Raw genomic sequence first — 13,149 nt, 5'->3', positions numbered from 1 at the left:
CCCTGCCCAGAACCAGAAGAGGGAAACTGAATTAAAGTTAAAACTTTACAGGAAAAAAAAATCCGCCTGCCAGATGGGGCCCGGGCAGTGCTGATTAGCCGCCGAGCAAGCCCGGCGGAGTTGATTGGTCAGAGGGCAGGGGAAGGCAGGGTCTGGGTGAGCGGGAGCCCTGCCGCCCGGCGGGGTCCCAGAGCCCTAGTTCTGAGTTGCTGCCGCTTCAAGAGCTGAGAGGAGCAGGAAGGTGAGGAGGCGGGTGCTGGCCATCGAGGGGGGCTCCTGAGTCCCCAGGGCACGAATGGGGGTCCTGGGAGAGGGCTCAGGGGCTCCCTGGAGGCATTTTTAGCACTAGTGTGGAATTGAATGGGAGGGGGAATCCTTTTGGTACCCTGATCCCAGGAAATGAATTCAGGAGTGGGTGGGAGGCTCCAGAGGGTGCTCGTGGCTGACGAAGGGGCTCCTTGAGAGCCTTCCCCGACCCAGGAAGGGGATTCAGGGCTTGAGTAGGGGGTTTCCTGGAGGGAGTTTTAGTCATGATGGGGACCTTGAATGGGGGTTTCTGAGATACGGCGTTCCCAGGAAGTGAGTTCAGGGCTGGGGGCTTCTTCAGAGACACTCCGTCCAGAAGAGGGAGGCTCCAGGCTTGCGTGGGGATTGCAGAGACACCCCACCCCAGGAAACACATCAGGCCCTGGGAGGGGGCTTTTGATGATTGTCTCAGAGACAGCTCCTCTTCGGGAGGGGAAATTAGGGCTTGGCCATGTTCCTGAGACACCCCAAGCCCAGAAAGGATCTCAAGTCTGGAAGTGTCTCTAAAGTGACTTCTACTGGAATAGGAGTGTTTAAGACTTGACAAGGGTCCCAGAAAATACCTCTCTAGTCCCTAGAAGGGGGATTAAATGAGGGTCCCTGGGTCACTTCTATCCCTGGAGGGGGGTTCAGTTTGGGGAATTGCTTTTGGCCTCCAGTGAGAATATTCAGAGTTGTGGCAGAGAGCAGTTTGCCGCGTCCAGGTTGTGGGGGGCTGGGGTCGCTGAGCCCGCCTCCCATCCTCAGCCCCTCCAACAGGTTGCATCAGCTCTGGGCTCAGGCTGGCGGCCCGGGCGGGGAGGAGGGGGGTAGGGGGCGTTAGGAGGGGTGGGGCAGTCAGGCGGACACGTGTCCCTGTAAGGAGTGAGAGGCATGACCACTCGGTGAGGGTGGAGGGAAGAGGGGGGTGCGCGGGGGACCGGGGCAGGGAAGAGACAGACAGCAAGAGAGAGTGAGTCTGGGGTCTGGGAGGAGAGGCTATCCCAGCTCCAAATGGCCATCTCATCTGCTGAGGGGTCGGTATCTCTCTCCTTCTGTCTCTGTCTCTACCCCTCTACCTCTTGCTGCCCTCTTTTTCTCCATGTCTCAGTGAGTAACTGTTGGCGTCTCTCCCCTGAGTCCCTCTCTCTCTCTCTCATCTCTCTTTGTCGGCCTCTCCCTCTTGTCTCAATTATCTCCACTTGTCTCCCTGTCTCTCTAATCCCTCTGTTCCTGTTCCCCTCACCTCATCTTTGTGTCTCTGTTTCTATATCTATCTGTCTGTCACTATCGGACCCCCCCGACCCCCTTCATGTAATTCTCCCCACTTTGTAAGCCCCCCTGCTCCATCTCTGAACCCCCCACCCCATTTCTCTGCCCACAGGATGGAACTGCAGGATCCAAAGATGAACGGAGCCCTCCCTGGGGGTGCTGTGGAGTGAGTCGGGGACCCAAGGGGTTGAGGTCAGGGATCAGAATTACCTTCTCATCAGCCTCAATTTCCCTGCCTATTCTAGCTACAGGCAGGAGCACGAGGGCTTCCTGCCCAGCCATAGTCCTTCTCCTGGGAGGAAGCCAGCCCAGTTCATGGATGTGAGTGACCCCACAGGATCTGTCCCAGCTGCACCTTGCCCAGCTCAGCCCCTCCCCTGCTGCTCCCTCTTCCCGGTTATTCCCTTCAGCTGTTTTGCCTCTGGTCGCTGCCCCACCCTTCCCTGTTCCTCTCCACTTCCACCTGCTCCCCTCTAAAATCTCACCTAGCCTTTCCCTTTCCAGCTCTCCTCTTCAAATCCTTTTCCTTCCTCTGATGGCCCTTCCTGGGCTTCTCCTCTGCCCCAGTCGCTTCCTCCCTAGTCTTTCCCAGGCCCCGGCACTGGTCTCCTTCCCTGGTCCCCCTCCCCATGTGTGCCTGGGCCTTGCCCCTTACCCGCAGTTCGAGGGGAAGACATCGTTTGGAATGTCAGTGTTCAACCTCAGCAACGCCATCATGGGCAGCGGCATCCTGGGGCTGGCCTATGCCATGGCCCACACAGGGGTCCTCTTCTTCTTGTGAGTCCTAGGCAGTCTGGGGTGGGGGAGGGGTGTGGTGGGCAGGCGGGAGGCCTGGGGGCCAAGTCCAATCAGTGCCATCTGCCACAGGGCCCTGCTGCTCTGCATCGCTCTTCTGTCTTCGTACTCCATCCATCTCCTGCTGACCTGTGCTGGTGTTGTAGGTGAGACCCAGAGCTCAGCCTAGACCTTGGACCCCAGATCCTGGACCCAGGACCCCAGACACCATGCTCAGCTCTCTGGGCTCCAGACCCCAGACGGCACCCTGGCCCTCAGCCCTCATCTGGGCTCCCAGGTTCCCAGCCCTCAGCCCTCAGTCTGGCCATCAAACCAGAGCCCCCACCCCAGACCACTCCACGCCACTTCTAGCCCCCACCCCTCAGTCTCCAGCACACGTACCCATGGGAGCCAGCACCGCAACCCTGAGACTGCCGGTCCTCAGCCCCCAGCTCTCAGACTTCACTCCTGCCATGGCCTCAGTCCATATCCTGCCCCAAGACCCCAACTACCCACATCTGGCCCCCAACCTTCTCCCTGGCCACAGATCCACCTACCAGACTCCAACCCCAACTGCTTAGCCCTCACCTCCAGCTCCCAGCAATGAGGCCCAATTAGCCCAAGCCCCAGCTCCTCAGCTCCCAGACTCTCTGGCCTCCAACTCACCCCTGGCCTGGGCTCCTCGACCCACAATCTGTTCCTTTCTGGTCCCCTCCCCTCCAGGCATCCGAGCCTATGAACAGCTGGGACAGAGGGCGCTGGGGCCTGCGGGGAAGGTAGTGGTGGCCGCGGTCATCTGTCTGCACAATGTTGGGGGTGAGGACTCTGGGAGGTGGGGGTCAGCTTGGGGGAAGAGGGTGGGCTGAGGTGGGCTTCCCCAGGCTGGGGTGGGAGGGAGATGAGAGGGATCCTTCTGCTTACACCTCCCCCCACCTGCACCAGCCATGTCCAGTTACCTGTTCATCATCAAATCCGAACTCCCCCTGGTTATCGGCACTTTCCTGGACATGGACCCTGAGGGGTGAGTGTGCAACACCCCTTGGCTCTGGCCCACAGACCACTGATTCTGCCCGTGAGGTCTGGCTACTAGCTTCAACTGTGTGTCCAGCTGACCCCCAGGTCTTCCATTTTGAGACAGTTGGGCAGGCCAGTTTGTTCAGACTGCGATTCCTGTGTGTTGTGATGCCAGTAGTACGTGTGACTGTTGCTCTGGCTGCAGGAGTCCAGTAAGACCATGTGTTGATTTTTGTGACTGTTCTGGCTGACTCTGTGTGTGCAGGGTACTCTGACGTTGACCGTGTGGCTGTACCTATCCAGTTGACCTAAACTCTGTCCGTGGGTTTGATTCTGTGACTCTTATACTGGCAGGTTCTCTGGCCATCTGTATGCTAGCTGACTACAGCTGTGTCCCGTATACTGTGGCTCCAACCATGTGTGTTTGACATTTGCTTACTCTGACTTTCTCTGTCCAGTGGATTCTGTTTGATTCTGGGTCCATTAGGCTGGCTGAATCTGTCTAGCTATAAGTGTATGGTCACTGACTCCAAGAGAGTATGTGCACGTGTGTGTGCAGTGTACCGTGGTGCCAGCTAAGTATACGTGATTTGTGTTTAACTTTCTGTGTTTAACTTGGTGACCATCGTTCTGGCAAATTCTTTCTGGCTGTTTGTGTGTGATCCTCAACTACAACTGTATATGTCTTCTGTATTATGGTTCTAGCCATGTATGTTTGCCTGTTGTTCTGAGTATGTATCCAGCTGACTGTTTAATTCTGGATCCATCGGCTGGCTGAAACTTTTCAACTGTTTGTATATGATAGCTGATTCTGTGTATACTGTTAGATCTTTGGTTTGATCCTGAAACCATCCAGGTAGCTGACAGTCTATGTGACTAGGCGTGTCTAATTATTATAATTAGCTCCCACTGTATATATGACCAATGGTACTTTGTTGGTTCATGTCTGTGTAACTGTGTGTCTAAGGTAGAAAGAGAATGTGTGAATACCTGGAGCATAGTAAGCACTTAATAAAATTCTTTTGAATAAATGAGCAGTTGTTCAGCCAATCCTGTATTAACAGACTATCTTGCCTGGGCACCTCCCTCCAATCTCTGTACAGATCCTGCTCTTTCTTTGAGCTTGGTTCCAACTGAGTGGCCAGCTGGCTGATTCTGTCTCTATTTCCATCTTTGACTGTGTGGCCAAATCGGCCCTGCCACTTTCAGGTGCTCAACAAACCTTGAGTTGTTCAAACGACCACACGTGTGTGTTTCTGACTTTTTGTCTGACTCTGCGTTGTTGCCTGCCTACCAGATCATCAGACTGGTGTTCTACCTATCAGACATACCAGGGTCATGACTCTCTCTGTGTCTGGTACGGTACCTTGTGTTGGACTATGTGAGTCTGGCTGATGTGGGGTATTGTTTGCTCATCTGGTTGTATGTCCATTTGAGGTCTGATGGCACAGTTTTGTCCAGCTGTGTGTGTGTTTCCAGCTATATCCCTCTGACTGTGTGTGACTGACAGTCTGATAATCCGTCTGGCTGTTTCCATCAATCATTTTGTGCCATTTGTCTCTGCAACCACCTGGATGACTTCTCACAGCTGAGGGGTCAGCCCATCTCTCCTGACTGCATGCAGAAACCTCTCTGTCCAGCTGTCTTCTATGAGCGTCTGCCTGACAGTTTTCTTTGGCAGGCAGCTACTCACCATGTTTACCTGTCTCCTTAGGGACTGGTTCTTGAAGGGAAACCTCCTCATCATCATTGTCAGTGTGTTAATCATCCTGCCACTGGCCCTCATGAGACACTTGGGTAAGAGGCTTCCTGAATTGGTCATTGGATCGTGGAATTAGAGAAGGGGAGCCAGATTCAAAGAATCTCGACTTTCAAGGGCTGTGGAATACCAGAGGAGAGCTTGTTTGGTGTGGGTTTTTAACAGATGAATAGGAGTTTGCTAAGTGCGTGTGTGTGTGGTGGTGGTGGGGTGGTCCAGATAGAAGTAGAAGTTTGTGTAAAGTGTGGCAAAATTGGGGTGAGGGGGCCTTGAAGGCCAGCCTGCGGGGGTTGATATTTGCTCTGGGGGGGTCCCTTGATTTCTGAGGCTCCATATATTGCCCCTTGCAGGCTACCTGGGGTATACCAGTGGTCTCTCTCTGACCTGTATGCTATTTTTCCTCATTTCGGTGAGTCTGAGGGAGAAGGACATGAAAAAGTGCGGAGGGAGTTTGGGGCATTGGGACATAGCCTTCCGCTTGACCTCACTTCCACACCCTCCCTCCCCCAGGTCATCTATAAGAAGTTCCAGCTTGGGTGTGCTGTAGGCCACAATGAGACAGAAGTGGAGAGGAAGAGCCCCCCAAGCCTCAACACAAGCTGTGAGGCCCAGATGTTCACAGCTGACTCACAGGTTGGTGTGCAGGCGTATGTCTATGCCTTGCACCTCACTCAGGTCCTCTGGTTCTGTCACACAGTGCACTCTGCTCAGAGTGGAGCCAGGTGTCAGACACTGGGGGCTTCCATGTGTCTGATATGGAGGGCAGTGGTGGGGCTGGGGGGATGGGGAGGAGAGGATGGATCCCTGCAGGCTCTAATCTCTTGTACTTGGGCCACTCCCCCAGATGTTCTACACAGTGCCCATTATGGCTTTTGCTTTTGTCTGCCACCCTGAGGTGCTGCCCATCTACACGGAACTCTGCCGGTGAGTGGGCAGGCAAGTGGGCATGTGTGATGGGGCAGCAGGTGGGGCGATAGTCATAAGCCGCAAGCCCTACAACAGTCCTTGTGCTGTAGCTTGATTGTGGCTAGATAGTGCCAAGGGAGGGGTTTGAGGTGGCCAGGAGGCCTTGGGGGATGCAGGGCAGTGACTGTTTACTAATTGGAACTTAAGTATTCTACTCTTTTAACATCCAGTACAAGTGTGAATGGACAAGTGGGCAGGCTGAGAAGATGAGATGGAGGGGTGGCATACATGGATGGGATCTGGAGATGGGGATGGTCAGATGGAGAGGGATATGGATGGACAAAGGGAGGGCAAGGATGATATGATGGGGGGATCTGGGGATGATCAGTCAGAGGGACTGATCAGAATGAAGGGAGAGGCTGTGACAGTCTAATGGAAGGGAGAGGCAGAGATGGGCGGAGAGATAAGCAAAGATGGTCATATGGGGTAAGATGGATGGACAGAGAAGATAGGGGAGGCAGAGATGAGCATCCCAGTGTGTACTAGCTGAACATCAGCTCTGGGAGGAGGGGACTCTGGAGGGTGGGGGCTGGTTTTGAGGGGCCTGGACCAAGTCCAGGGGTCTGGGCATGACAGTTCTATGACCTCTATACCTCAGGCCCTCCAAGCGCAGAATGCAGGCCGTGGCCAATGTGTCCATTGGGGCCATGTTCTGCATGTATGCACTCACAGCGACCTTTGGCTACCTGACCTTCTACAGTGAGTGGGGCTGGGGCCAGGGTTGGGTAGGGAGCTGGTGTGGGGACTGGGCAGACTGCTGGGCAGGAGCCTGAGCACTTTCCCTCCATGCCCTCAGACCTATCAGCTTCCAAAGGGACTGTACGCATCACACATGGAGATTTTGTCACCGTCTGTGTGTGTGTGCGCGCGCGTGCACACGTATATGTTTCTGGGACACTGGTCCTGGTGCTCCAATCACATCCCGTATCCCATGTCCCATGTCCCAGGCAGCGTGGAGGCGGAGATGCTGCACATGTACAGCCAGCAGGATCTGCTCATCCTCTGTGTGCGCCTAGCTGTGCTGCTTGCGGTGACTCTCACTGTGCCAGTCGTGCTGTTCCCTGTGCGTTGGGGGCGAGGGTGGGCCCATGGAGCGGAGGGACATGGATGGATGGGTAGAGGGCATAGACAGGAATGTTTGGATGGACAGTGGAGATGGGAGTGGATGGATGGTTGGATAGAGGAGGTTGGGACGGACAGACGGGGAAGGCAGAGTTGTCAAATGGACGGAGAGGGAAAAAATAGATGGGCAGACACAAGGTGGACATAGATGGCAAAGCAGAAAGAATCAGGAGGACAGGGGCAGTCAGTTGGAGGGAGGAGGCGCAGGTGTCTGGCTAGACAGAAGAGGGAGGCAGGAATGGTCAGACAGGGAAGAGGCACAGATAGACATTCAGGATGGAGAAATAGGGATGGCCAGAAAAAGGGTGGAGGCAGGAGTAGTGAGGTGTAGGAGGGACAAGGCTCTCAGATGGAGAGGTGGGATGACTAGACAGAGGGGGGAGATATGGAGGTTGTCAGATGGAGAGAGAGGGACAGGGATCTCAGGGTGAAAGCACAAGTGGGTTGTCAGACAGGAGGAGGCAGAGATAGTTGGATAGAGGAGGAGGACAAGATTTCAGACAGTGAATGGAGGAATAGATGGATGATCAGACAGAAGGAAGAGTCATGGGTTGTCAGACAGAAGGGAGGCAGGATGCTCATTCGGAAGGTGGAAGCACAGAAGGATAGTCAGACAGGGTGGAGAGACAGTCAGATGGAGGGGAAATCAGGGATCTCAGACTGAGGGCGGTGTTAAAGACAGATGACTACATGGAAGGGGAGGTAGTGCTTGAGCCCTGACCTGTGTCCTACCCTACTCTGGTCACAGATCCGCCGGGCTCTGCAGCAGCTGCTCTTCCCAAGCAAGGCCTTCAGCTGGCCACGCCATGTGGCCATAGCCCTGATCCTCCTTGTCTTGGTCAATGTCCTCGTCATCTGCGTGCCAACTATCCGGGATATCTTTGGGGTTATAGGTCAGTACCCCCAACCCCAGTCCCAGACCCCACCTAATATGGGCCTTGTACCCCAAACTTACATTGATTCTGTCCCTCCTGCTTGTCCTTCAGGGTCCACCTCAGCCCCCAGCCTCATTTTCATCCTTCCCAGCGTCTTCTACCTCCGCATTGTACCCTCTGAGGTGGAGCCCCTCTACTCGTGGCCCAAGATCCAGGTGAGCATTCCAGGGGAGGGCTGGGGAAAGAGGGAGCATTCTGCGGAGGGAGCACTCCAGGATGGCTAGAAGTTGAAGGAACATTTTCAAGAGAAGGCTTGGCGGGGAGGGGGGCAGATGGTCTGGAAGAATGAAGGAGATTGTCATAGGAAGGGCCTGAGCAGACAGAGCACAAGAAGGGTCTAAGAAGACAGGAAGCACTCAAAAGGGGGCTGGCTTATAGGAAGCATTCTTCAGACAGATGGGAAGGAGCGCTCTTAGAAGAGGGTTGGAATGTTTTCAAGGAGGATGCGGGAGAGTACTCCCTGAAGGGTTCTAGGAAGATGGAAGGAGGATTCACAGGAAGGCGCTGGTTTTAAGGAAGGAGAGGGAGCAGGAAAGGAGGGTCATGAATGAATGGGGCACTCTCTGGAGGGGGTGGAGGGCTTGAGGAACATCCTTTGGAGGAGCTTGGGTGTAGGTACCCAACCAGCTCCATCTTTTCTCCCTCAAATCCACAGGCTCTGTGTTTTGGTATCCTGGGGGTCCTCTTCATGGCGATCAGTCTAGGTTTCATGTTTGCCAACTGGGCCACAGGCCAGAGCCATGTATCTGGACACTGACCAAGCCCTGCTCCGCCTGGGCTCCCGTGTGCATGTGCCTGCGCACGTGGAGTAAGATGGGGCTGCTCACCCGGGTCCCTCCTGCCTGAGGTGTGGAGGTGGCTGGTTCCCATCAACATGGCTGTTGGAGGAGGGGGCTACAGAGGCTGAAGAGTGGTCCTCTCCCTTCCTCCCCAGGGGATGCCGAGCTTGGATCATGGCCCTAACCCCAACTCCAGCCCCATGGGAGGAGGGGGAGGCCAGGTCCTTGGGGAGCCCCTGCCCAGCCCAGTCTTTTCTGCCTCCTCCTGGCAGAAGCTGTTTGTCAGGATCACCCTCGAGCTAAAGGGGAAGAATAAAGATGCTGAATTGCAACTCTGGCTTCAGTTTTTTGATCTCTTTCTAGGACTTCTTGGGGGACCTTTCCTAGGTTCACACAGGGGTAAATTGAAGCCCCAAGAGTAGGACTGCCAGCTCTCATCTGTTCACCCATATCTCCACAGTTCAGTAGCTCCCTACACAACTCATAGATCTGTTCACTTGCTCACTCAGGAAATATCTCTTGAGAGCCTACTGGCTGCCAGGCGCTGCTCTAGGTGCTGGGGATATAGCAATGTATCAAGCAGACAATAACCCCTGAAGTTGATGTTCTAACACAAGAAAGGGCAAACTATTGCCTGCAGGCAAAATTCAGCCCACTGCCTTCTTGTATGTCCCCCAAGCTAAGGATGGTTTGCACATTTCTAAATGATTGAAAAAAATAAAAAGAATAATTTGTGACCCTTGAAAATTAATATGAAATTGAATTTCAGTGTCTGCAAATAAAGTTTTATTAAAACACAGTCACGCTTGTTCATTTACACATTGTTGATGGTTCTTTAGTGCTACAGCAGCAGAGCTGAGGAGTTGCAACAGAGACCATAGGGCTCACAAAGCCCAAGGTATTTATTATCTGGCCCTTTTCAGGAAAAAATTGCTGATCTCTGATCTAGTAGAAGAGAGGAAAACAGATAATCATTCCCGATAAAGATGAGCACTATGAGGAAAATGAGTGATGACTGTGACGCCAGGGGTGGTGGCGGGGGGTGGGGGCAGTCAGGGAGACCTCACTGAGGAAAGGACAAGAAGCTGGGTCCTCGATTGGCTAGAAGGAGCAAGTCTCATGGTTATTTAGACAAAGTTCCAGACAGAGGCAGCAGCAAGTGCAGAGGGCCTGAGGTAGGAGCAAGCATAACAGGTCCAAGGAGGAGCCAGGGTGGCCATTTTGCTCTCCCGTCAGCCAATTACACCACAGCCTTGCCAACATGGAATTTTGCCCCCCAATAGGTGAAAATGGTATTGCTGTTAAAATTCACATGTGTTTCTTTATGAAAGAAGTTTTCAAGTGTTTAAGAGACATTCATTTGTCTTCTCAGATAATTTTTGTGCATACACAAGCCACTACAGTTATATAATCTTTTTTCTCCTCTCCATATTTAGAAATGGGGCAGTTGACTAGAGTTGATTACTTCTGTATACTCCTTGTTTCACTGTTCCTTCCTTCTTCACTGCCACTAAAGTGAAGCACAACAAGCTTGCTTTATTTAAAACAAATTATTTATTTTTAAAATTTATTTTTTGGCTGTGTTGGGTCTTCATTGCTGCACACGGGCTTTCTCTAGTTGTGGCAAGCGGGGGCTACTCTTTGTTGCAGTGCGCGGACTTCTCACTGTGGTGGCTTCTCTCGTTGTGGAGCATGGGCTCTAGGTGCGGGGTCTCAGTAGTTGTGGCTTGCGGACTCCAGGGCGCAGGCTCAGCAGTTGTGGCACATGGGGCAGCATGTGGGATCTTCCCGGACCAGGGCTTGAACCCTTGTCCCCTGCACTGGCAGGTGGATTCTTAGCCACTGTGCCACAAGGGAAGCCCAACAAGCTTGCTTTTTAATAATAAATGCTAACTTGAAATTCCAGTGCCTGGCCTTAAAAATGTAAATCTTCATATTGAACACCACCCAAAGAGATCATCCTCTCAACAGGGTCTCTTGCAGAGTGAAACTTAAATTTTGATGAAGTCTAATTTATCTTTTTTTTTTAATGGGTTGTGCTTTTGGTGTCATGTTTAAGAACTCTTCATCATGCTCAAGTTTTAAATTTTTATGTTTTACATTTAAATCTATGATCCATTTGAATTAATTTTTATATTAGGTATGAGGTTTAGGTCAATGTTCTTTTTGGGGAGCCCGTGGATATCCAGTTGCTCCAGCACCATTTCTTAAGAAGACAATCCTTCTTCCACTGAATTACTTTTGTAATTTTGTAAAAAAATCAGTGTGCAACTATTTCTGGGTTTTCTATTTTGTTCTATTGATCTATGTGTCTATTTTCTCCACAACATCACATCTGATTCCTTGAAATTTAGTAGAGTGATTCCTTCCACTTTATTCTTTTTCAAAATTGTTTTTAGTTATTCTAGTTCCTTTGCCTTTCCACATAAACTTTAGAGTAATCTTGACTATAGCTACAATATTGCTGGAATTTTGATAAGAATTGCATTAAGTCTGTATATCAAAGTGTGGAAAACTGACACCTTTACTATGTTGAATCTTCTCTGGTTCTTTTCCTCAATATTTTGTAGTTTTCAGCATACAAGTTCTATACATGTTTTATTAGATTTACACCTAAGTATTTCATTTCCTTGGCAGCAACTGTAAATGGTATTATGTTTTAAATCTCAGTCCTCATGTGTTCATTGCCCACTATTCCCACTATTAATCACTATTCGTCAATATTGATCTGGACATGATGCCCAGTGCAATAAGAGGGGTAAATATTTTGAAATGATGGCAAATATAATATTCTTTTCAGATGATGAGATTATATACTTAGGAGGTCCAAGAAGATCAACAAAACTATTAGAATTAGAAAAAAGAATTCAGTAAGTTGGCATGGACACAAAATAAATATCCAAAAATCAACTTGTATTCCTACCTCTTGGCAATAATCAGATAGAAATTATAACGGGGGAAAATATTCCATTTACAACAACAATAAAATGGTTAAAGAAAACTAAGAATAAACTGAATCAGAAATATGCGTGACTGTAGTAACAACACTATAAAACTGAACTCAAGAATAGAAAAGAAAATAGGAACAAATTTGCAGAAATATTCTATTTCTGGATGAGGAGATTCAATATTGTACAGATGTCATTTCTTTTTTTTAAATTTAATTAATTAACTTATTTATTTTTGGCTGCATTGGGTCTTCGTTGCTGCATGGGCTTTCTCTAGTTGCCGTGAGCAGGGGTTACTGTTCGTTGTGGTGTGCGGGCTTCTCATTGCAGTGGCTTCTCTTGTTTCAGAGCACGGGCTCTAGGCACGCAGGCTTCAGTAGTTGTGGCACATGGGCTCAGTAGTTGTGGCTCGCGGGCTCTAGAGCTCAGGCTCAGTAGTTGTGGCGCACGAGCTTAGTGGCTCCACTGCATGTGGGATCCTCCTGGACTAGGGCTCGAACCCGTGTCCCCAGCATTGGCAGGCAGATTCTTAACCACTGCGCCACCAGGGAAGTCCCCAGATGTCATTTCTGATATCTATTTTATACAATTTCTATGTACTGCAATTTTCTACTTAATGCAATTTCTAAACAAAATCCAGGTGGGATTTTCTTTGGATTATGACTGGGTTTTTTTGGATTATGCCATATTGATTCTAAAGTTTGCCAGTGGAAAACCAAGTGGCAGAAGGATAAATATATGGGAATAGCCAAGAATTATTTTTAGTTTTTATGAATTATTTGAAGTTTAGACAATTATGAAACATTTTTATTTATTCTTTTGAGAAAATACTCAGATGTACAAGCCTGAATTCTTCTTTTTAAATTGTGATATAATTGACATATAACATTATATTAGTTTCAGGTGTACAACATAATGATTCAATGTTTGTATATACTGTGAAATGATCACCACAATAAGTCAAGTTAACATCCATTACTACACATAGTTACACATTTTTTTCTTGTGATGAGAACTTTTAAGATCAGTTATCTTAAGCCCCATGCACAGCAATGAAGACCCAATGTAGCCAAAAATAAATAAATAAATAAAATTTATTTTAAAAAAGATCAATTTTCTTAGCAACTTTCAAATATACAGTATAATATTATTAACTATAGTCACCATGCTGTACATTACATCACCAGGATTTATTCAGTTTATAACCAAGATTTTTTTGCAAAAGAATAGTAGGGTATTCTTGCCTTAACAAATGCTGAGATGTACTTAAAAATCAGTAAGGGGCCTGGAATAGT

The 13,149-nt window shown here is 50.0% G+C and overlaps 1 protein-coding gene across 1 annotated transcript; it reads left to right on the top strand.

Annotated features, from left to right (window-relative positions):
- The first annotated feature begins 209 nt into the window (after nt 1-209).
- Nucleotides 210-9,205, top strand: SLC38A5 (solute carrier family 38 member 5). The gene is made up of 16 exons (XM_082681492.1): nt 210-241; nt 1,670-1,723; nt 1,803-1,878; nt 2,219-2,334; nt 2,425-2,498; nt 3,055-3,147; nt 3,274-3,352; nt 5,060-5,142; nt 5,455-5,513; nt 5,615-5,737; nt 5,949-6,028; nt 6,669-6,769; nt 7,018-7,133; nt 7,941-8,085; nt 8,179-8,282; nt 8,783-9,205. The coding sequence occupies exons 2-16, from the start codon at nt 1,671-1,673 to the stop codon at nt 8,882-8,884; spliced, it is 1,404 nt and encodes a 467-aa protein (XP_082537618.1). The 5' UTR covers nt 210-241; nt 1,670; the 3' UTR covers nt 8,885-9,205.
- The last annotated feature ends 3,944 nt before the right edge of the window (nt 9,206-13,149 follow it).

Source organism: Grampus griseus (assembly GCF_964374135.1).
Source record: "Grampus griseus genome assembly, chromosome: X".
In the NCBI taxonomy this organism is placed as follows: Eukaryota; Metazoa; Chordata; class Mammalia; order Artiodactyla; family Delphinidae; genus Grampus; species Grampus griseus.
The sequence above is the reverse complement of the archived record's forward strand: the minus strand, read 5'-3'. Positions and strand labels throughout refer to the sequence as shown.